The 27,833-nt window shown below is 45.3% G+C and overlaps 1 protein-coding gene across 2 annotated transcripts; it reads left to right on the top strand.

Moving 5' to 3' along the window:
• On the top strand, positions 1-27,777 carry etv6 (ETS variant transcription factor 6). 2 transcript variants are annotated; one of them, XM_069700090.1, is made up of 8 exons: positions 1-221; positions 4,058-4,184; positions 19,759-19,923; positions 22,903-23,037; positions 25,059-25,634; positions 26,104-26,246; positions 26,968-27,068; positions 27,205-27,777. In XM_069700090.1, exons 1-8 carry the CDS (start codon positions 192-194, stop codon positions 27,305-27,307), a joined length of 1,380 nt encoding a protein of 459 aa, XP_069556191.1. In that variant the 5' UTR covers positions 1-191; the 3' UTR covers positions 27,308-27,777. The 2 variants fall into 2 exon arrangements, with proteins under 2 accessions (XP_069556191.1, XP_069556190.1); XM_069700089.1 differs by having other exon boundaries at positions 4,055-4,184.
• The last annotated feature ends 56 nt before the right edge of the window (positions 27,778-27,833 follow it).

Below are 27,833 nucleotides of genomic sequence, written 5' to 3'. Positions count from 1 at the left end.
AAAAAAAACCCCAGAGGAAAAGAAGCGGGCTACATGAAAAAAAAAAAAAACCAACTTGTCCCACAATAAGACGCCGAGCAGTCGGACTGGCGCTTCTCGTGCTGCAGCTGTGCGGGTTTGTGTCGGGAAGGAAAGGAGAGAAAGAGCCGAGCACAACGGAAAAGTGGACGGAGAGAAGTTGACGGGAGATCATGTCTGAATCCTCCTCCGCTGCGACAAAGGTAACTACTTTCTCCTCTTCTCTTTTTTTTTTTTTTTTTTTTTTTTTTTTTTTGTGTGTGTGTGTGTGTGTGTGAACACACTTTTTGTTACCCCACCACATTCCGGTGTCGAAGCCCGGTCCCGGTCCCGGTCCCGGCGTTGCCCCGTCAATGTGTCGCTCCGCGGGGTTTGCGGAGCGGCTCGTGCAGGACGCGCAGACGGCACCGGAGCGCCATTCAAGCGGAGGCGCGTTTGTTTTGCTCGTCATCTGTTGCTCACGGCTCCACGCTTCGAGTTCGCCTCCACTCCCGCCGATGACGGGAAGAACAAGTCGTGACTGCGTGTGGCTCTTTGATTTAAGCCCTCTTAGGAAAAAAAAAAAAAAAAAAGTGACCAAAAGCGTGACGAGCGTGGTGAAGCCTACACGTGAACGTACACAAATACGGCTTTTACCAGAACAATGGAGCCGCTGAACTCACTCCGTAGGGGATCATATATTGGGATATATGCTGCTGCACACCGACACACTCACTGTGGCGGAACCGAGTGCTACAACAGCTGGGAAAGAAAAAAAAAAAAAAAAATGCTCCACCTGTCTTGTTATTGAGCTGAATCGATTAGTCGATTGATGGAAAAATGAAATCCGGTGATTGATTGTTTGTGACAGTCAGCTCCTTGCTTTGTTTTAACTTCAAAATAAGACATTTCAAGACATCTTCTTGGAGTAAATAGTGAATTTGCAACATTTTACAGACTAATAATTAATCATAAACAAAAACAATGTAATTAATACGTGAATCTTTTGGTTCTGGTGGCTGTTGGTGAGACTGTAAACACTTTGGAGACACTTTGTGCTCTCCATGTTTGACATGTCCTAATCTGAGGGATCAATTCATTAATCAGTAATGAAAACAATCCATAGTGGCAGTCCAAGGGACAAAGAAAGGGAAACAGCTGGAGTCAGTATTGATCAGCGCACACTTCCTCTAAGTGCTATAATTCTTTTTAGTTGATTAGCAACAATTTTCATATTCGATTATTTTGCATTCGTCCAACAAAACACAAGCAATGTTCACACAGTGTGAAGATTTATCCTCACACTGCCTCACTTATCCTCTCCTGTTTCTGGACTGTTGGTCAGACAAAAACAAGACATTTAAACGTGTCAGTTTGTCCTTTTTAAAAAAAAAAAAAATGTATCAAGCAAAAAGCAGGTTGATGGATAGTTTCAGCCCTAATCGGGCCTTATAATGATATTCAGGGTGTCTGAGTCAGCTTGAAACAGCTGAAAGCAACTCAAGCTGCTCAGCGACTGAAAGTGAAATATGGTGTTTTGTTTAATGGGGGATGTCGGCTCATTACCGAGTCTGATGTCAGTGCACGATTGCTGTAGAAGGATCAGCACTTCACTCGGAGAAGTTTCCTCATCGCAGCCGCCGAGAGCAGTGAGACAGAGACAGGGAGACAGAGAGAAAGACAGAAAGACAGAAAGACAGAGATAGAGAGAGGCAGAGAGAGGCAGAGAGAGAAACCTTCATCCCGCAGCCCAGTTCTGTCAAAAATCACTTTCCCTTTTCCAGCGTTCGTCTTCATCACAAGCTTCGTCCAAACTGTCGCCTTTGCACAAACGGCGACCCCGTCGAGCGAAGACGCAGCGGCGAGAGAGGAGAAGGGAGAGAAGCCGTCAGCTCTGAGAGGAGGAAATAGACAGCTGAGAGATTATTGCTGGGCTTCCACAGGAAATTCCTGCTACATGCAGTTGGTGTGCAGGTCTGCGAGCGGCCGGGTTGGCGGTGACAGCGGGGCTTGAAACCGGAGGGACAAAAAAAACAGAAAAACACCGAGCTTCATTTCCTCAAGAAGCTTCGGAGGCTTCACGCTCCGCTTTCGTTTGCAGGAAAGGAAGTGAACAGAGAACGACCGCAAACTGGAAAAGCTCATACCTGAAGTGAAAGGCAGTTCCTGTGCCGGACGGTCGCGGAGTCTTAAATCTCCGAGCGTCTGTTTCCATCATGGAGGAGCTCATTTGTTTAAAACAGACGGTTCCAGGATCCAGGAGGCCACAGTGACATATTTATACTGCAGGGTTTGTCTGAGCGTCAGTCTAAACGCTGCAGATATAAGCAGAGAAATCCTCAGTTTTAACAAGATGAAGACTTTGGTGTTTTTTTTTTTTTTGTTATTCTTCGCGTGAACACTTGGACCTCCTCAGCACACACACTTCACGCTGTTTTTTTTTTTTTTTTTTTTAAATTTGAAGTAAAGTTATATTAGGCTTTATTATGTTTTATACTCTGTCAGTGATTAAAGTGTTTTATTTACTTTCGGTGGAAGTGCGAGGAAGACGTGTTCTTCCGGAGGTGAAAACTCATCTGGTCACGTGACCTTTCGCATAACACTGATACATTTTAATAATAATAATAAAAAAAAGATTTATTTCATTTACAAGTGGAATTTTCCTTCCTGAAGCGAACAACAGCATTATGACAGATTCCAGAAACACGCGATCGCAGTTAAACAGTGAATTGAATCGCATCTGATTGATCATTAAAATTCCCGCCCTGATAAAAAAAAAACAATGTATTGATCTTCCACTTTTTTTTTTTTTTTTTTTTAAAGAAAAACTAAACTTATCTTTTATTATAACTTCAAAGCTTTTTCAGCCTGAAAAACATCTGAAGGAAAAAAGATGAAACAAATATTTGCATCCCTATCTCTTCAGTCTGGGGCTGCACCTAACAGTTACTTTTTTAATTATCAACTTGTCTGCTTGTTGTTGTTCTAAATGTATCAGCTAATTATTGAGTGATTTAAAACATCAGAAAAGATGAAAAAGCGGTGAGAGTGACATCTTCAGGTTGCTCTTCTTTCTCGCAAACCCAGAGATCCCAGACTTCAACATACTGGAAGAGAAAATCAAGTGTCTGGTGTTTGTAACCATCAAATATTCGGTGTATTTGCCTCGGAAAAATAACTTGTAAATGAACCAAACGGCTGATTTCACGACTTAATTCTTTCAGCTCCCGATTAGTCAATTTACCTACGTGTCGATCAGCAAAAATAAGCAGCAGAAAATAATGTTTACATTTTGACTTTTCAAGTAAAAATGAAAAACAACAAAAAAGAAACCTTTGGTGTGTTGTCATCTTGGAGGTTCAATTTCTTCTGGGCTACTTATGGATAAAATATCAGGCGGCGGGAAGCTGGCAACGATCCTCGTTCCCCGTTCATCTCAGACATGAACCGATCCAGTGAAACATTTAAAGGAGACGCATATCAGCGAAAGAAAGTCGTTTCAGACTTGCATGTAGACTGCTGACAAATTTAGCCGTTAACTTGATTGGAGATGAAATGTTTTAGTCATCTGTAGGAACAACAAATATTTTCCGGTTCCAGCTTCTCAAATCTGTTTAATGTCATGCTGAATTTAATACTCAAAGGTTTTTCGACCGATCTGTGAAATTGTGGCAACATTTTATAAAAAAAAAAAAAAATTTTTATAAAATGTTCTGACATTTAACAGAATAAATGGCTGATTTTGTGATTTCAGATCTGCCGTCGCTTTTAACATGTTGCCCGCCGGTGCGTTGCTTAGCTCAGGACTTTCCTGCGCTGCGTGGCGACACGTGTGCCGAGGCGCGCGCGGCGTTCTGCGTATTCGGGTCTCCAGAAGGTGACTCGGCCCACGCGTCGGTTTATTAGAGGCGCGTACCTCTCCGCGTAATCGAAGGGCGGCCGACGCCGTGGGTGCACGGCGAGGTGAGGCGAGTCGGCGTGCGGGCTGTTTGGGTTCAGGGCCGGTGCATCGTGGAGCTTTGTGAGCCAAGCTTTGTGTCTCTGTGTCTATTCATAGCAGGAGAGGAGCTCTTTCAGTCCTTCCGCGAACCCGCTGCCAAACTCCACTTCCTCCCCCGTCCATGCTCCCGCCGCGAGGCCAGCCAGCCGAATGGAGGACGAGCCTGCCAGGCTGCCTGCGCACCTGCGTGAGTCACACGCACTCTCTCTCTCTCTCTCTCTCTCTCTCTCTCTCTCACACACACACACACACACACACACACACACACACACACACACACACACACACACACACACACACACACACACACAGATGACCAGTGACTCCTCCACACATCGATCAGTCGCTTGTTTGAACACGATAAGATTGATTTGTATCAGCGTTTTTTTTTTTTGTTTGTTTTTTTTTTTAAGCATCTCGCTCTGTGAATGTTTCTGCTCGGCCTAAACGTTGATCGGGGAAATGAAGAGTTTTATTTGTCTCTGCACTCGCCTGTCGATCAAGCGGTGTGGGCGCGGCGGTGACATCTTCAGGTGCTCCTGCTGACACAGTTTGAGGTTGCGCAGGCGGTGATATCAGAGAGTTTACAACAGCAAACAGATGCAGTGCTATCAAAGTTGGAAGATGAGCAACAAAAAATGATGTGGAGGACGACTTTAACAGTTAAAACCCATCACATCCAATCAAGGCACACACACACACACACACACACACACACACGCACACACACACACACACACACACACACACACACACACACACACACACACACACACACACACCTGTTAGCAGTGCATGAGTGCCGGCCCAGTCACACTGTACCTTCGAGCTGAGGAGGCGTTGAACCAGATCTGGAGTCAGACTTGTGGATATCGCCTCCACTGGACCAGAGCTGACAGACCGACTGCACTGGAATAAATAAGAATTACACAGCAGTCAGGTAGAGATAACACGGAGCAGAGAACGCAGAGGGGCGGGGAACTGGTAGAAGAAGAAGAAGAAGAAGGTGTGACGCCTGCAAGTTAAGTAACACCGATGCAGCTCATCGTAAGTGGAAGACCAAAAAATACAGCAAAATGAAGATGTTTATAGTCATCCGTTTCGGCATGTTTCTTCTTCGAGGATCATGTTTTAATGTGATTTTTAATCCAGTAGATACGATGTTACCTTCACATGACGTGAATTCGAGGCGTACTTGAACATCTCTGAATGAACCGACACCATAAGTCTGTCGCTGCTTTCAGCATGAATATAAATGACACTGGTTAACAGAGACTTTGTCCTTTTCGTGCTGAATCCAAATAGGTTTCCAGAATTGCTAAATGCCCCGTAGTGTCTGTTCCTGTATCCTCACACTGACACGCAATAGTGGTTCAGAGGAAAGTGGAGCCCCGAAATGGCGGTAGACTGTTGCTGGATATGAAAGGGAGATGTTCCTTCGCCTACAGGTTATCGTGTAACGTTTTACGTCTGCTAGGCGTGAACAGTAGTGCCGGAGGTTTAGGCACCAAGTTTAGGAAAAAAAAACAAAAAAAACGCAGTTAGGTTTAAAAGAGTAATGTTCTGTAACATTATGTTGGTTGAGTTACTTAATGTACATTACTTTAGTAACTTATTTACGCTACTTAAAAGAAGTCCGTATGGACTTGAACCCTGCTCTCCGGGGGGAAAGTCCTGGTTTCTAAACTTTCTACTCAAACTTGATCATTTTTTGAACTTTGTCACGTGACCTCCTTCTTCAGCCCGGCTCAGGTGACCCTGACACGGTGTCCTCTAGTGGACTGATGGGCTAAATATATGCAAAACTCTTCAAATCTGAACTTTTAGAAGTAATTGTGTACATACTTGAAGTGTAACAACAGCCTTATTGATGAATAAGTAACATACTCTGTTACCTAAAACAATGCCTGATAGAATAATTCTACAAACTGACTTTAACTCCCCCTAAAAAGTACAATAAGGTTGGCCTATCTCAGTTGGTAGGACAAAAAGGAATTTTAATTTAATTTCCTAGTGTAATTGAATGATTGGAAAAATAGAGGCAGTGAAATGTTACAAAATTAGGTCTCAATTGTTTCCGACATCTCCGATTTTTTTTTTTTTTTTTTTTTTTTTCTTTCAATGATTTAAATAGATCACAAACTCATTGGCTACCGTTCCCCTCCTCAATAGCACCCGAGCCAGTCAGAGGTATGAACAGACACCTTCCCGAGCCGGAGGCTGGAAAACAGTAGGAGGGAATAACCCCGAGAAGGTCATCAGGTTGTTGGAGCTCACTTACTAAAGTAATGATTCTTAAAGTAAAGCAAAATAATTTTAGAAAGGATCAAAAAAAAAAAAAAAAACATCCTTGTCTGAATATGAATGAATAGTAGTCCAGGAGTTTTGTTGATCCCGCCCTCTTTGGTCTGGTATTACCAGTATCTTGTGGTGGCTTCTAGCAGTACCCTGCAAAAGTTACTGATGACACGGAGAGAAAATCGTTGTCATGAACATCGATCGAGTCTGAGTATCAGTCTTAAAATGGTCCACATTCAAGGTCCCCAGAGGAGTCGTTGACCACTCGTAGCACTATGAAGGATTGTTTTACATTGTGGGACCCTGTTTTGTTTTTATTGTCCATAAAGACGTGCGGGTACACGCATGACGCAATTCTCATTCTTGCCCTCTCTGTTGATCGAACGTTAATGCTCCGACAAAGTCAGGGAGGAAGAAGAGTGTTCGCAAGCACATGGATTCAAATAGATTTGATTTGCAACTGTTTAACAAGGAAGGACGGCATAAAACTGGAATTATGTAAATTCAGTTTTTAACGAGAAAACTCCACAGAGGGTCTTTAATTTCAGGTGTGTTTGTTTTGTCGCCTCAGAGAAGAGAGGAAACTGCAGGCGCTGCACTCAGACTTGTTTTTGATGAGTCAGTCAACAGTTGGAAATCATGTGACTTTTCTCCATTTTATATATATATATACGTTTCTTTTATTGTCTTATTAATTAGCTGCTTCAAATCCAAACACACCAAACAGTAGAAATGCAACATGGGCAGCTTGTCGACCAATGACAGGCAAGCGCAGGCCTTAGATGAAGTGTACGTGATCAGCGTTTGACACGACCTGCCCTCCGTAGAGGTAACTGAAGACAGAGCAGGGTGAGGAGAAGTCTGCAGGTGAGTCAGCGAGGGAAAAATGTTTGGGAGAACAAGATGGAGCAACGCGGTGACACTCGCAGCTCTGTGGGACTTAGGTTCAGTTGCATCGGCTCACTCATCGCTTACCCAATCACAGAGGAGGCGGGGCTGGAGCGGTGCCAATATATACGCTCACGGTTCAAAGATTAACCGTGAGCTGCTTCGTCCATGCGCCTGTCAATATTTAAGCCGTTTTTTTTTTTTTTTTTGGAGCGTCTGAAGTGTGAAATTCAGGGCTTTCAGTGGGGCGTCGGGCCGGGGCGGCTGCACAGGCGGGGGCTGAATGAGACGGGCAGGAAACTCACTTCCTCAGCCCACTTCCTCAGACCACTTCCTCTTTTGTATTGTTGCATAAAAAAAGGAAGAGCGCTCAACAGGTCCGCGTCGAGTTTCCTGTCGAGCAAACCGATGGGTCAGGTCACATCCGCAGACATGTGGAAGTCCCACTTTATTTTAATCAGATGTGAAACGCAGCAGTCACTCGACTCTCAAGCATCTGCAGGTCCGGAAAATGTGGTGTCTTTTCTTTTTAGTGTTTAGTTTAGATCTGCTGCTTTGTCACACAGTCCAAAACACCTCCGATCGGCCTTTCTCCTCCTCGCTATCTAAACACACGTGCTGGAAAACAAGCCGTCCATTAACCCGCTCTCAGAGGGAGATTTGTCCTGGGAGGGGGGGGGGAGTGAAGGAAGAGAGACAGAGGAGGAGGAGGAGGAGGAAGAGGAGGAGGAGGAGGAGAGGGTGGAAAAAAAAAAAAAAAAGACAGAAAGAAAAAGAATGAGGGAGGAAATTGCAGTGTGGGCAGAAATCCGCCTTCTCCATTTCCTGGGGAGGAAGTGGATTAGATCGGGGAGAGTTGCAGCCTGCTCCTCACACCAAAGAATGCTACCAGGCTCCATTTTTAACCCTTTCCATCAGTGGAGCACACTGCAAGCACTAACCCAGTGAAGGTTTCTTAGGAGTAAATTCTCTTCCTTTGCGATTTCTCCTTAAAATATCTCTTGTTCACTTGCTTTTAGGTCTCTTGCGCCGTCTTTTGTCATTTCTTTTGTCTTTCGAGCAGGATTTTATGCTGTTTTCTTTGTACTTGCACTGGCAGTAAAGCACTGTCATTTTTTTTTCTTCCATTCATCAAAAAAGACTTTTCAACAGGAAGACCTCAGATTTTGTGCAGGGTATTAAAACGTATATCTACCTAAGACGTCAGACCAGGTAGATTTTGATTCATTCTGAAGACATTGTGAGCCTCAAGATGCATTAAAGTTCTGATAAAATAAATACACACAATGAATACACGATGTGTATATACATAATGAAACACAAACATATTATAGCAAAATAGAATTAAATAAATTAAAAAAAAAAGATAAGTATAAACAATAGTGCATTTAAGTAAATAACATTTGTTACAATGTAAAAAAAACACCTACATGTTACATGTAATTATATTTGGTATTTGATATCTCATTCTTATAGCATGATGCTTATTCAAAATAAAACAGAGATGCTTCATTTAAAAACTGAAAACCAGCCCTGGGCTGATTTAATTAATTCAGTTATTCATTTAAATAAGAAATGTTTTTTTTCTAATCGACAGCTGGACGAGAAAATTACAACCTCTCATATCTGTGTCTTCGAGGCTAAAGCCAGCAGCGAGTTAGCTTAGCTTAGCACAGAGACTCTAAACAAGGGGAAACAGCTGGTTTTGTTCGACCAGTTAAAATAATGCACGTATCAACACATGTAAACCTCTAAACCAATCAACATGCTCTATCTTGTTTGTCTCTGTGACTTCCTGGAGGCCGTTTTTGGTTTCCTGGTAGCTTCAATGTGGTAACAGCATTTCCCTAAATTATTGCACCCAGCCAAATGCTCACAAAACAACTACTTATTTAATTTTTAATGTTTCGCTTTTTGAGACGTAATGTATGAAGTTTATGAGTACTGGTGCGTTTTCTGGCATTTGGACCCAACCGGGCTGCCCCCCCCCCCCCCCCGTTTCCTCATGCTAAGCTAAACTCGCCATCTCCCATGTGCAGCTTTGTATTTAGCACACAACAGCCGTATTTTCCTTTCACAAAAAAAGATTTTGTGTATTTCCCAACATCCCCAAATGTTTAGATATTTCCTTACGGTGTTTTGTCCTCTCGTTACTTTGTTTTTGGAGCTAGAATTATTAACCAATCAACAAATAACCTGCAGCTATTTTCAAAACTCGATCATGCGTTCCTGTCATTCAGCCAAATACTCTCCAGCTCATCTTAGTTTGATGTGAGTGATGGTCGGATGTCAACATGGGGCCCTGGACCCCTCCTGTGAGTCACAGGATCAATTTCCTGGCGTCCTGCTGTACAGATTTGAATTCCTATCTCCAGTCATTAGACAAGACTTTCGGGTTTTTTTATACGGTAAGAAAGATGAAAATATCCGGAAATGTCGGTCGGACTAATAAATAATCTGATGACATAAACTGCGGCTGCAGGAAATCGCCACAGGCAATTTTTTTTTTTTGGTGTGTATTTTCTGACATTTTATAGACAAACGATAAATCGATTATTTGAGGAAAAAGAATCAATACTTTGCTTCATTTTTGAGTTTTGAAGTTGAAAGTTTTTCAGGGAACGGCTGAAACAGAAATGTTGTATCGAGGCACGTCTCAACTGTTTGCTTAGATGTTTTCGTTAAAGGGGGTTTTCAAGATACGCGGCCTTCAATGGTTTTATTCTTATGTTGTACCAAAAAAAAAGAAAAAAAAGAAAAGTGCGCTCATAACAGGAATCGTGCAGCAGTGTTCGTGTGCCGGGAGACAAACGTGCAGCTTCAAACAGCTCGGGAGGAGTGCTGTCAACCATCCATGTCATTTTGTTTTGTTTAGCCGTTTGTGTGAAAGACGAGACAAGTTCTTTAAAGACTACACACACGCGCGCACACGCACGCACGCACACGCGCGCACGCACACCGCAAAGCAGTGCCGACGGTAACGGATGAACTGGATTTGTCGGATTTTTAATTCAATCGCAATCCAGGAAGCGTCGGCCAACATGGCGCCTACATACTCGGTGGGAAAACAGTCAATTATTTAAAGGTCGACGGTGTTTTATTTTATAATAAACACGCGTGAAACACAAAAGATCACTGTGGCTGCGACTAGAAATATCTTCCAGGATGATTTATAAAAAAAAAAAAAATTAATAAATCTTATGTCCATGGAAACAAGACTGGCTGGTTTCCTTGGTGTGTGTGTGTGTGTGTGTGTGTGTGTGTGTGTGTGTGTGTGTGTGTGTGTGTGTGTGTGTGTGTGTGTGTGTGTGTGTGTGTGTGCGCGCGCACGCTCACAGCTGGCTTTGCACTATGCATGCTTGTATGAGTGGGTGGATGAGTGTGTGAATCTTGTGTCTTTGTGCAAAGCTTGCCAGAGGTAGTGTAGGTGTATACTGTGTGCGTGTGCGCGCGCGCGTGTGTGTGTGTGTGTGTGTGTGTGTGTGTGTGTGTGTGTGTGTGTGTGTGTGTGTGTGTGTGTGTGTGTGTGCGCGCGCGCGCGTTACAGTACATGATCCTCCTTCCTTTGGTCTTTCTCTCTCCCTTTGTGGTACATTACCCATTTTACTGTGAGGGGGATTGGTGTTAAAGTATGTGTGTGTGTGTGTGTGTGTGTGTGTGTGTGTGTGTGTTTTCTTTCTCTTTGCTGTGTGTGTGCATATGTGTGTTTTTGTATGTCGTGTGTGTGTTTGGTCGTTTTGAGGGGAAATTTCCTGCCCCTGGAAGCAGCTCTTGTCCTCAGGAATTTCCTGAGTGGGCAGACGGCGCTTCCTGAATAAATGTTGTTGTTGTTGTTGTGTGTGTGTGTGTGTGTGTGTGTGTGTGTGTGTGTGTGTGTGTGTGTGTGTGTGTGTGTGTGTGTGTGTGTGTCTCTGTGTGTGTGTGTGTGTGTTTGAACTCACTCTTTTCTCCTCTGAAAGGGAAACTGTTTTCACATGCCAGCGAATGAGCTGAGCATAGCCCCCTTCTCTTCCTGTTCGCGACACACTCCACATGGCGTTTCTAACGAGGGGGCGGCGGCGTTGGGGGGGTAGAGGATGGGGAGGGGAGGGGGGGGTTAGTTGCTGTACTCAAAACATGACAATGAATATTATAAGTTGTAGGAAAAGTCACAGAAGCTGTAAATACTCTTCCTCTTCCTGAATGTCCAGTTCATGGAATTGTTTCCATGTCATTTATAAACAACACGTGGTTTAGTCGCTTTTCCTTCACGTGTCCTCATGCATGTTTGGAATGAGTCAAAGAAGAAGAAATGTTGACCACGACCACCGACACAAACAACTTGGGAAAACAATCATCTTGAAATTTGGTTTAGCATTTTCGTAAAGCTACTTAATGGTCAGAACTGAGAGAGTCTGATACACTATAGATTCAGTTTTACGGCCGTTAAACACCGTATGCGATGAAAAAAATGACAGAAATGTGAAATACTCGCCGGCAAATATTTTCCTTAAAATCTATTTGTAGCACGTTTTTTGTTTGAGCCTCTTTATGTCTGTCAAACATCATTCGTTTGTCCCCATCACTTACTGCCTGCTAATTATAGATAATATTTACTGTATAAAAATCTTTGTCGTGAATGGTCTGGTAGTTTAGTGTCCGATACAAAAGAGAGCACCTCCTCTGGAAATTAATGAAGTACCACTGGTTCAGCAGGTCAAAGCTCGACAATAAGGATACGAATCTCCTCTTCCTTGTTGGGTCAGACTTTGAGCCGATCGCAGTTTCCAGGTTTCCAACGCCATGAAACTTTTCAAACGTCACCGGATTCTGCGGTCTTCTCATTTTCTGCAATTAATGAGTCATTTAGCAGCTTGTATACCTTCTTATGCATTTCAATGGGGGACAAAGAAACCAAGTCATTTTAGTCTACGAATTAGTCCTCAGCTTTTTATGAATGCTTCTTACACAAACTTACACTCTGCAGGGAAGATGGCGCCGCTGGAAGTCTTTGAGCCCGGCGGTGTAGAAAAAAAGAAGTCAGTCAGCAGTGGCTCCCAACATGGGAAATATTAAGAAAGATAAATCAATCCAACATTTTAGGTCACCCAAAACGTAATCGTATCTTGTCTTGTGTGTAGTTGTCGCCTGTATTTATTTAAATCAAACAATCTGTCATTAGTTGAACTGATTTCAGGAGACGCAGACTTAAAGTAAGCAGACGTTTCACTTCAGTTTGCATTAGATATGATCACTTCAGTCAAACCCTCCACTTGGAAGGAAGAAAATGAGTTTAGGCTTCGCACAGTGTGTGTGTGTGTGTGTGTGTGTGTGTGTGTGCGCGCGTGTGTGTGCGTTTATGTGTGTGTGTGTGTTCCAGACAAGTGGGGGCTTTTTCATTTCGTTAACAAATGTCTTTGAAGCTTCTGCATTTTCAAAAGAAAAAAAAAAAAGAGAGAGAGAGAGAGAGAGAGAGAGAGAGAGAAAATCTTGGCCCCCGAACAAAAGGAAGAGTGGCAGTTGACGCTGGATTCAGGAACTAACCTACAAGAGCCGGCTTGCTCCCGCAAGCAACAACAAACTATCAAAAACAGGTCGCGCTGCTTCCTGGCCATAAAACGTCTGTTTGCCCTTTGTGTGATTGACGAGCCGTTTTATGTTTGTTTTAACTGGACGAGGTCCAGTTTTGCCGGACGGGGACGGGCACGTGCATGCCGGCGGAGGAAGCGGGAGAGTGAGCGGCCTGTGCAGAGAGACGGTGGTTCTCCTGGTAGAAAAGTAAAAGTGTGTGTGTGGTGTCGGCGGCGCGGGCGGATTTTCCCCTGACACACCCACCTGGCAGAGGATGGATGCGCAGAGAGACTGATGCAGAGCGAGGGGAGGCGAGCCGGGCCCGAGGCCGAACTGAGGAAATGTGTCGCTCTCATACCCACATGTCCCTGAGTCAGCGTGTCGGAAGGTCACGAATAACCCTCCTCCTCCTCCTCCTCCTCCTTCCTCCTTCCTTCCTTCTTCTTCTTCCCCCTCCTCCTCCTCCTGCCCCTCTGTCTGGAGAAAGAAAAACTTTTTCTCTATTGAGATAGCAAGACCAATATCCGCCTACTTCTGCTTTGAGAGGAAAGGCAAACATTTACTGAAGAACTGAGTGACTAAGGAGCTCCGAGTTTTCAGTCCCAGCTTTACTGATGCAGCCGTGTTCTTATTTATTTCGTTTTGGTTCATGCAGGTCAGGCCACACTGGAACTCTCGGTCTGAGATGTACAGTATGGTGCATCCATCGTGTCTTTGGGTAAATTTAGACTGTTGAAAGTCGGTTGCTGACAGAAAATAATGTCTGGATCGGTCCTTTGGATCTCACTATGGCTCAAAATACATCGTGTGTGCTGTTTGGTTCCAGTTTTACAGACATGAGAAAGAAAGCAGGCCGCTCAGAAACGTATGACGCACGAGAAAAAGCTTGAATACGTTCAATCAGCGGCTGTTTGGAGCGATTAGATATGAATATAGATGTATATTGTTTCACCTCGTCATGCTACGAAATAACAATAGGAAACCTACGGTGCTTTTTGAATTCATTCCTTTTAGCACAGTTGTCTAGAATAGTTTGCTAATTAAAAAGTTAACTGAAACTGAGACTTAAAGGAGCAGTACGTAGGATTTAGTGGCCTCCGGTTGCGGATTGCAACCAACTGAACAACCCTCGCCTGACCCGCGGCTGCACAAAACACTGAACCATGTAAAAAGCTCCCTCTGGATCTGGTTTGGTTTGTCCCTTCAGGGCTACCATAGAAACATGGTGGAAGAACACAGCGCCCGCACACCTGTAGGTATGAAGAGCTCATTTTAAGGTTATGAAAAACACAACAATTCTTAGTTTCAGGACATTAAATGCTTATAATATAATAATATGAATATAATGTTTCATTTCTGCCAATCGACACCACTAAATCCTGCACACTGGACCTTTAACTGTTTCATCAACCAGTGCTAATGTAAAGTTAGTGTAAGTTTATCAACCTAACTGGCTAGAAATGAGCAACTCGGTGAAAACAGTTTGTTGTGTGGCTGGTTCGGGGACGGGCACTTCAAGAACAAATACCACTTGAAAAATTTAAAAACACTTCTTCTTTTTTTCCGCCAAATGAGGAAATAAAATGTTCACAGTTCTCCGGATCCAGTTGAAATTCATTTACATTTTTGAGTGTTTGAAGACCCAATTATCTTTTAAGTGGATGTCATGCAAGACAGCCGATATAAATAAATGGAATGGAAAAGACGTTTAAGTTGGATTGATTAATTGATTGATTAATTGATTGATTGATATCGAACTTGAAGCTTTGTTTATATCTGTAAAGTTTGCCACGCTGAAGTCACTCTATTAGGCATTAAACCCAACTCAACACTTCCTGTAGGATTTCAAAGTAAATGCCCTCTAATATATTAGTCATCGGAAACCCTCCATTCCTTAACGAGGCTTTTATTCTGAAACATTCAGAGGAATGTGTTGTGTCTGAAATCGGACCATAACGCTTTAGATTAGTAATCCAGAACATCTGAGCTGGGATGCAGCTGTCCTACTCGTGCTAATCGAAATGCCTGGATGAAGATCTACACGAGCAAAATAATCGAACCCAAAATCAATCGGTGACAAAATGATCAGTTCCCAATTCAAAAACGGTCACCGAGGAATTAAGAGTTCTTCCTCGCTGAGCTGCGAGCTGCGCATCTATTGATGGTGGTTTCTGAAGCCAGTTTTTGTCAGTCAAGAATCAGGAGGCAGCTGTTGGAAGTTTTCAGTTGAGCGACAGAAACATGAGCAGCGGAGCGGCGGCGTGAGTGTTGGCGAGACGTGATAAGCGGGACCTGTGATTGTGGGACGGGACCTTTCGGCTGCGCAGCACGACGGACCTCATTAACTCGTCAGGCTGCGAGGGGAAGTCGAGGGCTTCTGTATCGCAACAACGAAACAAGATACCAGTGATCTCATCCTCCCCTTCCCTTCATTCATCCCGAGCGCTTATGAGTTGCCGTGGCAACTTGTGCGCGGCGCGTATGCATGTGTGTTGGTGAGCATTAGCGGGGGCCTGAGAAACCAGAGAGTGAAAATTATGTGTCATCAGAGAGGATTAGGAGCCCACGGTTTAGTCAGGGGTTTGGGATCCTGCTGCTGTCGTGCTTGAGGGTTTGATTCAATGTAAACACACACCCATGCTCAGAAACGCACACACACACACACAAATTGATTTCCTTCCTTTAACCTGCGACAAATCTGTATGAGACTCTTTGACAGAAAAACAACTAAAAAGGGAGAAATGTCTGAGCTCCAGTCGGTGTGTGGATGTGTTAAAGGAACAGCGTCGGCCTATTAATACCACAACCTTTGGTCAGTCAGCCAACTCATTGTTGACTTTGGCGTCATCGCTCCCCCGAAGGGAAGCACCGAGCGCCGCGTAACGGGGGGGGGGGGGGGGGGTCGTCACGATGGGCAGAGGCGTAGTGTTGACGTACCGCGGTGGCCGCCCGCACTGTCGAGTTGTGGCTGAGGTTGTGTAACCGCTGTGGTGGTAAGTTTACACACAATAATCAATAATGTAGCCGAGATATTTAATTTAATAAAGCCACCGACTTAATCATGCTGTTTTCTCATCGGTTGTTCTCATCTAAAGTGGGATTGTGTCGATTCCGGTCACATGTTCCCGCAAATGTTTCAGAATAAAAGCCTTGTTTACCAAACGAGGGGTCTCTTGTCTACTGAAACGCTTCAGGGCTTTTAATTTGAAATGGATACAGGAAGTGTTGAGTTTGTGTTCGCGCGTAAGACGGTCACTCTTAACAGGGCAAACGGTAGCGGATCAAAACAAAGCTTCAAGTTGAAGTTGTGAATCAATCGACACACCTCAGATGTAAACGTGACTACTTAAGTTTTCATTGGCTCTCTTGTTTCGCATACTTGCTTTAGAGGTGATTGGATCTTCAAGCAAAACAGAAATGCGAATTAATTTCAACCAGATCGAGAGAACTGTGAGCTTTCTATTTCCTCACTCGGAGAACAAGAAGTGTCGAAGCATCATTTTGGCGACGACACGCGTTTCCAGGTGAAGCAGCAGCAGCAGCTGCTCTGGTTACACTTCATGTTGTGATGTCACTATGTCACGAGACGCCAGCTGACTTTGGCTTTGCTTTATGTACTTTATGGATCGCATCCACAATAAATATAAAGAAGTGAGAAGAAAATCGGGTCGGAGAGGGATTCAGGCGTCGGCGTGATGTCCTGCTCTGTGAACGTCGTCTCTGTATACAAGACTTGGTATCTGTTTCCCTTCCTGTTCGCCTTTCCTTCCTCTTCTCACGTCTTTATTTGGTCCTCTCGTTCTCGCTGGTTAACCTGCTCTGCCTTCACGTCTTCATCCGCCGCCGCTCTCGCTGCTCCGTCCTGCTGTTGTTGTTTTTTTTCTTTTCTTTCTGTTTCCACTCTTCCTTTCTTCTTCTGTGCGTCGCTGCTGTCTGTTAATAAGCCTCCCGGCGTCGCTCTCTAACCTTCCCGCAGGAAGTTTCCTGTCCTGAAACGGAGCCCACGCTGGATTGCTTCCTGCCAAAGTGCGTTGTGGGACACGTTTGTTTGGGCCCCCTTCCTCCTCCTCCTCCTCCTCCTCCTCCTCCTCCTCCTCCTCCTCCCTTCTGCTCCTCTTGTTGCTTCCTCCGTCGGGCTCTGTGCAGATGGCTGAGGCCGGCAGACCGGATCTCGGAGGGGTTTTGGCAGCGCTGCGTCTCTCTCCGGCCCGGGAGAGAGCATACCGGAGCCATGACCTCGCGACCCGGGCTGCACTGCTGCCCGCCCCGGCCTCGCCGCTCTCAAGTCAGCCACGAGAGACAAACGTACAGCTGCTGCACGCTGTGCAGATGGCAGCTTGATTCAATATTGACGGAAAGTCGATGACGTCGTCGGTCGGTCGTCTTCCAGTCGGTTCCAGATCTTCTCCGTGTTGTCTCGTCGAATTTTGTCGAAGTTCGTACAAACTGCAAAAAAAAAAAAAAAAAAAAAAAAAAAAAAAAGGGTTCTCCCATTCACCGATGTTGAAAATAACCTTTAATCATCAGAGGGTGAGAAGGACTCGGTGACGTCCAGCGTACCAGAGGCTACAGATAACGTGGCCTCGTTATCATCTGGACTGGGTTCACAGGTTTGGCCTGGAGGCTGATCCTGGGAGAAAAAGTAGAAACTCTGGGAAGAAAATGTGAAGAAATATAGTATCTTATCTGCCCACCACCAGTTCCTGCGGTGGTGAAACACCTGTATCCCGTTTTCCCTGACACTTTCTTGGGATGCGTGTTGACGAGCCGAAGGTCAGAGCGAGACAGCCGGCGAGCTGCTCTCCAGATAACCTCGGCCTTCCCGCGCTTATCGGCGGCGCTCGCGGCGCTATCTGAACGTAGAGGACTCGAAGGGAAGAAATGAGAAGCTGAATATCTGGACAGGGTTTCATTTCATATTGATTGCTCGCTGAAAATTTCCTTTGTTTGACGGGCGGGGGGAGGCTGAAAGTGAGCACAAGGTTCCTATTACTTGCGTGACAGTGACATTGGCGGCCAAAGATAACAGCTGTCCGACTCCCAGAGGAAGTGTTTGAGGCCGGCGATAAGTGAGATGTAAGAAATGAGTAGTTAGGCTCCGTGTGGGTGTCAGGGAGGTTGTGATCGGAGCTACACACTGTTGCAAGTCTGGTTTTCTGGTTTTCTGTGCGTGTGTGTGCGTGTGTGTGTGTGTCTTGTGTATGCGTGTGAAAGACAGAAGATATATAAAAAAAAAAAGAAAAGGAGGTGAGCCTGAGTCATCAGCCTACAGTAAATCCTTCGGTTACACCGAGAGCACAAAATGATGCGCCGAGGTGGCAGGATCTGTGTTGACTGGAACAAAAAAACAAGTGGATCGCTAAATGTGTGCATCCTGTTGTGTTTGACAATAATAATAATTTTAAAAAAAACATGTTGGAAATAAGCACGGTGGCTAAAATGACTGAAGTCATTTGGTGTGATTACAATTGATTGATTCTCGATAAACAAAAAATTAAAAACTGTCACGTGAGGAGCAGGCTGGTGTGTTGAATCCTGGCGTTCATCGGAAAAAAAAAGAGGAATAGAAATAGGATCATCTAGAAAACGTGACATCTTTTCAGTTGTCTTACGGCAGTCTCAGTTTTCCCCCCGCCATCGTGCACCATGTACTTTGAGGCCTTTACAGGAACAGCGTTTAATTGTTAGCTTCAGCATTCAGCTGCTTGGGTTGTACCTGGGGTCAAGTTAGCTGTAAATGCTGCCACCGCTTCTACGTTTTAGAGACTTCATACCTCATAAATAAATGAAATACATTTGCGTTTTGTTTCCAGTTCCTTCAGGACATTAGGAGCTTTCTGAAGGCCAGCGTGTTGGCAGCTGCACCATAAAATGGCCGTAGCATTAGGCGGCGGTATAAAGTTCGTCACGTCGCTCTCGAAGAAAGTTCAGTCAGTTGTCTTCCAGCATCATAAATGACAGGAATAAAATGTATTTCCATTCATGGTTCAATTCGTATTTTGACTTTGGACTTTTCTAGCTGCCCCTGAGCTGACTTATGCCCCGAAGAAAAGCTGTCAGCAGATGTCCAGAGATTCATGCCGCCTCCACGGAAGTTGTGAAAAATGTTTCTCGGACTAAAATTCCCTTTTTGCACAACATTGAAGTGAGACAGAGCTTCTGGTCAGATTATTAGTTTTTTTTTTACTTTCCACAGTCATCTTTCTGTTTCCTCAGAACGCTTGTCGGCCACTAGTGCAGATGTTTTACACTTCTGTTCCCACGAAACATTTCAGAGTGCGAGGGAGGGAAAAAAAAAAAAAAAGAGTTATTCACTCCCGTTTCCTCTGTCCTCTGCTCCCTCTGTGCGTCCTGGTCCTTTTATACAAATAGTAATGAAATGTCTGTCCTCTGATGTCCCTGTCTGGAGTTCAGAGAGCAAAGAGCAGATCATAACAGATCAAATAAAATAACAGTCTGACCGTCTTTCTCCAAGAACTACCTTCTTTTTTTGATCCCTATGATTCACTCTTTATTCTTCTCCTCAACCTATCATCTTCTAATCTTTTATTCTAACCTCCTCTCGCTTTTCTGACTCGGTCTCCTCCTTCATCTTTTTCCTTTATCTCTGCTGCCTTCCCCGTAATCACTCCCTCCTTTTGGCTTTTATCTCCACTTCCTCAATATCCTTTTTACTGCCTCTGCCTCCTTCCTCCCCACACCCCCCCCCCCCACACACACACACACCCTCCTCCCCCCTCTTCCTTTCCTCCCTCCCCTTCCCCCTTCACCTCCTTCCTGCCTTTCCTTCTTTCTTCCTTCCTCGCCTCCAACACCCCCCCACCACCACCACCACCACCCACGTCCTTCTGCTTCTCCTTCAACTGAGCTCATCCTTCTCTTTTCTTCCTTCCTTTTTCCTTTCACCTCCATTTTGTTGCTTCTTCACCAAAAAAAAAACCTGGTCTCAACTTATTTTCCATCCTCTCCTCCCCCTCTCCCTCTCCCTTCCCTCCCCCCCCCCCCCAAATCCCTTCCACCTCCAGGTTTGCAGCCAGTCTTTTGGAGCAGGGAGGACGTGGCCCAGTGGCTGCGATGGGCCGAGAAGGAGTTTGCCCTGCGGACGATCACCAGCGGCTCTTTCCAGATGAACGGCAAAGCCCTGCTGCTGCTCACCAAGGAGGACTTCCGCTACCGATCCCCTCACTCCGGTACTCCTCGACATACATTTCTTGGTTTCATTTCCAGACAGGGAAAACTGGAGACATTCGTGAAATGTTTCCCAAATGAGTCACTTCAATTGATTGCGTTAGATATTTCTGTTGTCCAACCCAGACTGGAAAACAAGATTTATAAAGTCGGTAGGAAGAGGTGTTTCAGATCATGGAAACACTGGACTGGCTGCAGAAAAAGAATCGGAAAAATGGCTTACAATCGAGGGCAAAAAACGGGCATCTGCCCTCGCAAAATGACTGAGATGAGCGAAACAGTTGTTAAAGAGGCCAAAAATGTGACCTTTGATCGGCAACGCTTTGTCATTCAGACCAGTATTGGTAAACTGGAGCTGGGGCGGCTTTAAAATCTGTTTACAGCAAAACAAAACACAAATCAATGAAGTCAGCTGGAGCAGAAGAGGGGAGGTGGCGGTGCGAGTGAGGCAACCGTTACAGCGAGGCTGCCGGGGGAGGAAGTAGGAGACGGTTGATCAGGAAGTACAAAGCAACCTCATGTGTCACCCCGGCAACGCCAGCGGTCAGGCGCATGGAAATGAAATGGAAGAAAAAAAAACAACAACCTAACAAAACGAAGTGTTTTCCCGCACCGAGTTTTGGATTTCTGATCTAAAGATGAAAGAGGATTTGATGACTGCACGTCGCCGCCGGGAAAGTTTACAGTGTACACAGTCGGCCGAGGGTGAAGTCATGCTGCGGGGTGTGGGGGCAGGATGACCACGATGTCACATGACTGGGATGAAATGAATGATCAGTTTTATGAAATAAGAAAAAAAAAAATGATTTTTGCAGATCAATTGTCGCAGAAATGACAAGTATACTTAGTTAATGTAATTACTACAAAGCCTCGTCTGGCTGCGCTCCCGTTTGCCCTGTTGACGTTACTGCATTACGCTGTTTATACAAATCCAACACTTCCCTTTCACATTAAAAGCCTTGTTGCATTTCAGAAGGCAGAAATATTCTTAACGAGACTTTTATTGTGAAACATTTGCAGTTATGCGTTATGACGGAAATTGGACAACAGATGAGTAGTGAAAAACAACCATTGGAAATAGCAGGATTAGATTGTTGAGTTAAATTAAAGTAACGGAAATAAACATGATTGATTATTGTGTGTAAACTTGTCACCGTAGAGACAAGTCACAGCTTAACTGTGTGCGCTCCTCTACTTAAATAAATAGAACTAAACTGATTGCCAGCTTCTATTTATTCATTCATTTGATTAAGCATTATTTCTTTTGAATGTATGTGTTCAATCTGTCTTACTCCGAAAATATGTATCTTAGCACCCGCTTATATATCTATAGATTTACAAATGGATTCATCCAGTCATTTTTCCATCCTCCGTACAGCTGTGCAGTAAATGTGTTGAAGCTGCTCTGTTCAGTTGGGTGTATATTACATGTCTTTATGAATCACTTTACATGTCAGGACTAATCTGGAGCGACAGAGTGATGTGACCCAGCTGACAGCTGTTCTCATATCGGGATGTTTCCATTTCAACTCTGCGCAGGATTTTCACATCCTGTAAAGAAATTTGCAGTCTGGGAAGAATATGGAAAATGTGATTAATCATCACAGGTTTCATTAGTTGTTGTTTGGTGTTTTCTTTTTCTCTTGCGTGACACTGAGGGCATCTTGTTGTAGGGTGGTTTCCTGCATCAGCTGCTTCAGATATTTGATGTTTGAAGTGATAAAACGTGCCTCGATGATACCCTTGATGATATTTCAGTATCACTGGTTTTTCGGGCTCCGCTGTCAGTGGACGTCGTCAGTTTTTAGGGAACCGAACAGTTTTCTGGCTTCTGATGTTTCCTCCTTTGCGTGATTATAAGCGTTGCAGTTCCCATCGGCCCCTGCTGTGTGTCGTATTTTCCTTCGTGGAAACACAGCAGGGGAATAATAATTTGAAATAATAGACCACGTTTTCTTTCCTGGAACGTCTTTTGCCTCACGTCCAACAGTCAGCTGCAGTTTGAAGCTGCACGTTCAGACTTCAACATGTGCAACGGGAAACGTAAAGCAGGTATCGGCTACCACAAACTCTAGGGGCACTTTCTAATGTTACCTTCTAGAAATTGTGATGAATACGTTTCAACATATCATTTTGGATGCAGGTTTGAGACAAAATGTGAAGCTCTAAATTTGTAACTTTGAAACACAAAGCAAACACCAGGAAGCAGGAATTTTCCCCACAGTGAAACTGAGAAAGTGAGAACTGAAAGGTGTGTGTGTGTGTGTGTGTGTGTGTGTCCCATCACTTCCTTTATGAGAACCATGTCCTTCTTATGGTAAGCCTGTAATAAAGCCTTTGAGATAAAGTGTGATTGGCAGTCTTTGTTAAAACCCCATCCAGTGTGGCTGCAGTCATCAGTTAACAGTGTAAATGTTTTATCACGCCAGCAGCGGAGCCGTTGGCGTGTCGGTGTTGAGGCCAAACGGACAGCTGTAAATCATTCAGTGAACTTCCTGCTGAGGAACCACTACTATATAACCACTTAAAGGAGACTAACCAGGGTCAGATAGCGCTACGGTTCATTTACCTGTGTCAACAGGTAGGTCACGTTTTCAGTTGCACGGCCCTGCAGGGCCGGATATATGCAGGAATTTACATTTCTTCTATTCTTGTTTGACAAATCCAGGCCTGTGGCAAACAATAAGCAGACCTTTTCGTCCTAATCCATGTTAAGTGTTGAATATCCAGGAAATATTTTCTATTAACAAACAGGTCTCGATTCGCCAGCATCACACGAACGTAGAGGCTGCCGCCTCTGCAGTAATTCTTCCATTGTTGCTCGAGCTCCCTGCTGCCTGGAAAGCAGAGGGAAGAACAACAGGAACCCGGTCCCGTGGATGACGCCCGCTGACAACCCCCCCCCCCCCCCCCCCGATTCACGCAGACGTAAGACGCCACCGAGAGCCGCGCGGTAACCTCTGACCTTTGCGTCCCTGCAGGTGATGTCCTGTACGAGCTGCTGCAGCACATCCTGAAGCAGAGGAAGTCGCACGTGTTTTACCCGTCGGCTTACTTCCCCGGGAACTCCTTCCACTCGCTGCCCGAAGGCGCCGTGCCGCACCTGAAGCTCGAAGGTCAGTCCAGAAAGCCGCGTTTCCCCGCTCTCGGGCCTTTTCACCAACGAGAGAATTTTCATTGGACCCACGAGTCCGTCTTCAACAGGGCCTTTGTTTGATTTAAGGGACAGCGGGTATTTGATCTTCATTGGTTTTCTGGGCTGTGTAAAGCGGCCGTGTTGAGGTGTGAGAAAGACAAAAATGAAGAGAAGGTTTCGGATGTTTCCCGAAGCGATTCACACGCAGCCACGACGTCACGTTTTTACAGCAAGCGTCCGCGCTACGATTAGCAAGTCATCTAGGACGAACGCGTGCACATCGTGTTGCGATGCATCGCCGTACGTTTTGCGTTCAAGTGGTTAAGTGGTAAAAACACAGTTTAGCAAGCCAACAGGTGGGTGACGCGATGCGGGAAACACAGAGACACGGAGGGAAGAAACTCTGGCGAAGAAGTTGTAAAGAAACTCTACATGATTCAAATGACGATATATTTGACCTTTCATGACCTCTGTCATTTCCATAAACGTCAGCAGACACATCACAGCTCGTGGACTCGAGGCTGCTAGAAAATTTGGAGTCCCTCGAACTCTTTTCGACCGTTGATTTTGCCACATCCTTTTTTTCTGGGGTAAATAAATAAAAAATAAAAACACAACATAGAATTAAATGTGTCAAATGTAAAATCCTTTTTAAAATAATGTAAAGTTTGGGCGTAGTCCATAATATTTATATCCACCAACCGAAACCACCGACACAGTGACGACGGACGTTTCCCGCAAATGTCCAATTTGAAATTTCATCTTAATACAAAACTTTCTGTCTTTTAAAAAGTGAATAAAACATTAAAAAAAAAAAATAAATAAATAAATAGATATTCGAGGAATGTGAACGGCTGGAACTTAAAATGAAAGCCGCGAGGCAGCAACCTGTCTGTCTGTCTCAGAGTCACAGGTTTACTTGGCACGCTCGTTTATTGTCAACAAGGAAGTAATGATAAGGTTCAGTGAAATACCCGACACTTCTCTGGCTCTGATCTGAGGAAATGTGACTCAACAGCAACCAGATGGGACGGAGCGCTAACTTTAGATACTTCAAAACGTTGACAGTAAAACCTGCTCGACAAGGAAACGCAGCTTTATTTAAACAATACAGCGAACCACAAGCTGCTTATTATTACTACCGTCTTCCTTGTTCTGGGGTTCCACTCTGGCCTCCTTTACTCCTTTAACTTTTATGACCACCTGACATTAACCAGAAAACTTCTGCATTAATAAATGAATCCAAAATAATGAGGAATGTGACTGTGGGATATTAGTGCCACCTGGTGTTTGTTTCACGCGCAGCAAGTCGTACCAAGGAGTGAGGAACTTCCAGTCATGAGCGCCGCTTCACTTCCTACAAGGAAACGATGAAAAGTATTTCAGGCTCTGTTGCTCGTTTCTATTCAGGCTGCTGGATTTTCAGGGAAAGACAAGTTCAATACACTTACAGTGGGTGGACAAAATAATAGGAACATTATCGGGTGTTTGTTTTTTTTGTTTGTTTTTTTTTAACTGCAAAGCCAATATCACTTTTAATGCCGAGTCTCAGCTGACGGCCAGAGACGGATGTTGCTTCAGTTCTTCGGTCATATTTGAGGCCGGATTTTTTTTCCCCCGTTCTTTGCTCAGTGGCTGAAAGTCTCTCACAGACAGTCAATATTTACTTTACTGTTGACACACCGATATGGCGAACAGTGGCGACGGTATACAGCGTATGATGTACACCAACTCACAGCACTAGATTCTGGGCTGAACGCACAAATTTACAGATTATTATTTTCATTCTTGATTCACCTGCTGGATTTTTTTTTTTTTTTTCATTACTCAAGCGATTGGCGAGACAATAAAAGAGTAAATATAAACGAATAAAAAGTAAATAAATGTCTCTCACCTCCTGACAAAATGTCAACTTTGATTTATAAAAAACAAACAAAAAACAACAACAACTGTCCGGTAGCTGCAGATAGTCATCGCGTGTCGTATCCTTTGTGTCCTCAGAAACGGTACGGCGGGGGCCACGCGGTACAGAGCCCCTCCCCCAGCACCCACCCACCATCGAGCTGCGGCACCGCTCCCGCTCCCCCCACCACCCGGCCCCACGGCGGTCCCCTCCCGAGCCCAACCACACTCGCCCGGCCGCCGACGACCCCCTCCAGACCTTCTCCCAGCTGCCCGACAGCAACCACCACCTGCCGGAGGAGATGTACCCTCTGTCGGTGTCCCCCGCCGCGCCCAACGGCCGCTGCGCGACCCCCCGGGAGGCCCCCTGCCCGGGCAGCCCCGGCGGCCAGGAGGCGGGCCCTCCTCGCATCATCCAGCTCATGCCCAGCACCATCATGAACCCGCTGCTGCTCAGCCCGGGCAGGAGCGGCCCGGGGGCCGGCGTGGACTTCAGGCACGGCCGTGGAGGAAACCCGTCCCAGGAGAACGGGCGAGAGGGGAAGGTCCACGGACACCATCACCAGCTGGTCCAGCAGCAGCACCTGCTGCAGGAGGAGGCGCTCTACAGGAACCACGTCATCATGCCCGTGTCTCCTCTGGAGGACCAGCAAATGCCCATCGGGCGGATAGCAGGTGAGATTTAGGCCCCGCCCCCATTTCCCACCGTGGGGTCGCCCCCCTCGTGTGGGAAAGCGTCTCCACCGAGCCTTCAGAACCACGCTAGAAAGGGAACAGCTTCAGATCTTCAGATCTGCTCACAAACGAGACGTTATTCGACCCGTTTGAACCACAAATTGTGTTTTCAGATTACAAACGTGTTTATTGAAATTGACCGTCATTTAAATCGACTTGTTTATTTTATGGACCGTCAAGCGTCCCCCTCCCCCCCGGCTCGGTCGAAGCCGCCGCGCCCGTCGTCTGGCGAAACGCGTTTCTTTAGTCGCGAAGCGAGCAGATTATTCCGGGGACGGCAGGCCGCTCCGTCGAAAAAATGACCCCCCGTGCGACTCCTCCTCCTCCGTCCTTCGGAGCTGCCCCGTGACAGAAACTTCCCACGAGACCGTTTTTCACGGAACCGCGTTTTCATGTCGGCTCCCCGCAGACTGCAGGCTGCTGTGGGACTACGTCTACCAGCTCCTGTCAGACAGCAGGTACGAGAACTACATCCGCTGGGAGGACCCCGACAGCAAAGTCTTCCGCATCATGGACCCCAACGGCCTGGCCCGACTGTGGGGCAATCACAAGGTACACACACACACACACACACACACACACACACACACACACACACAACACACACGCATGAACGTCTGACTTGTGCTGGTCATTTCTTCACACTTTCCATCTGCACGGACCGATATATATATATATATCTATATATATATTTGTTTTTCTCATATCAAAAGAAACGATAAACCTGTGAAGTGAAATCTGTTTCCTGAGCTGCAGACAAGATGTCAGACAGGGAGCAAGAAGTTCCTCCTTTCTGACGGGCAGCTGTCAATCAGGACGTAAAACAAAAACGATCGGGACCGTGCCCGTTTATGCTCGTTGTTGTTGTTTTTTTTTATGCGACGATATCGGCCAAGACACGAGTACAAACGGGCCGCTGCTCAGAAAGCGAGAAGACGATTGGCCGAAGTTGCGCGGTCGACACAGATATGTGAGGACGCAGGACGGCAGAGCCGCACCGCGCAAAGACACCGAGGCCGCCCGCCGAGTGCGCCGACGAGGACGGAGAGAGCCGTCCTCCGCGGACGTAGTCAACGGTCGCCCGCGCGGCTTCCTTCCGCCTCGTCCGGCGACGACTTACGTTTTCGGCTCTTTGGATATCGCCGAGGCGTCGAGGAGAAGTCGGGATGAGACGCGTTGTTAGTGAGAAGTAAAGGGACACAAATATATACTGCACATCAGTATGACAACATTATTATCGCTGACGAGTCTTGCTGTGTTTGAACTCTTACAGAACAGGACTAATATGACGTACGAGAAGATGTCACGAGCACTGAGACACTACTACAAACTGAACATTATCAGGAAAGAGCCTGGACAAAGACTCCTCTTCAGGTACCAACGCCGTCCCGTCTTAATCTGTGCAGGTCTTCTTTGTTCATTTCGAAATCATCCCTTCCTTTGAATTTCTGACGAAACGAAAGAGAAGGAGACTAAACGTTGTTAAACTTGTCTGCGTCCCGTCGCCCAGGTTCATGAAAACCCCCGACGAGATCATGAACGGACAGACGGACCGGCTGGAGCACCTGGAGTCCGACACAGACGAACAAATCTACATCAAAGAGGAGTGCTGAGGAACTCTGGGAAACGGAGTCCATGAACTACTTACTACTACTACTACTACAGCCGCTGATGCCTTTCAGAAGCAGCTAGAAAAATCGAATCCGGAGCGCGTGGACGTTCGCTCGTTTGAGTCCGACGGGGAGAGACGTGAAATCTGATTTCTCTTATCTTTGCTTTGGATGTTTTCCTGAAGTAAAAAAAAAACACAAAAAAAAACAAAACAAAAAAAAAACAGCATCAGTTGTTTGGATTTTTCTCATGGACAGAGCTGAAAGGACTTTTTTTTTTTTTTTTTTTAGTGTTCCTGTTTATTTCCGAGCTGCAAAAGCCAATCACTTCGTGCTTAAGTCACTTTTATGATTTTTTATTTTTTTTTCGTCTCATGCATTATAATATGGAATTTTGCTGTTTATAAAAAGAAAATTGGGTGTGTGCGTGTGACAGGAATGTTTTCACCCTGGAATAAACATTTTTGATCAAACTGGATGTTCTTTGTGTGCATTACTTCAAATGGAACCGATTTAACTGAACATTATT

The sequence above is a fragment of the Brachyistius frenatus genome, unplaced genomic scaffold (assembly GCF_029030835.1).
Source record: "Brachyistius frenatus isolate BFR_SWC_R1_liver_20210118 unplaced genomic scaffold, ASM2903083v1 Contig_32, whole genome shotgun sequence".
NCBI classification, from domain to species: Eukaryota; Metazoa; Chordata; class Actinopteri; family Embiotocidae; genus Brachyistius; species Brachyistius frenatus.
This window is presented reverse-complemented; position numbering and strand designations above follow the sequence as displayed.

What these genes read in the sequence shown, in the direction of transcription:
- etv6 (XM_069700089.1), top strand. Translation starts at nt 192, where the DNA reads ATGTCTGAATCCTCCTCCGCTGCGACAAAG. An exon ending in CTACCGATCCCCTCACTCCG is followed by an intron (nt 19,924 to 22,902) that starts GTACTCCTCGAC and finishes GCGTCCCTGCAG; the next exon opens with GTGATGTCCTGTACGAGCTG. An exon ending in GCCGCACCTGAAGCTCGAAG is followed by an intron (nt 23,038 to 25,058) that starts GTCAGTCCAGAA and finishes TTGTGTCCTCAG; the next exon opens with AAACGGTACGGCGGGGGCCA.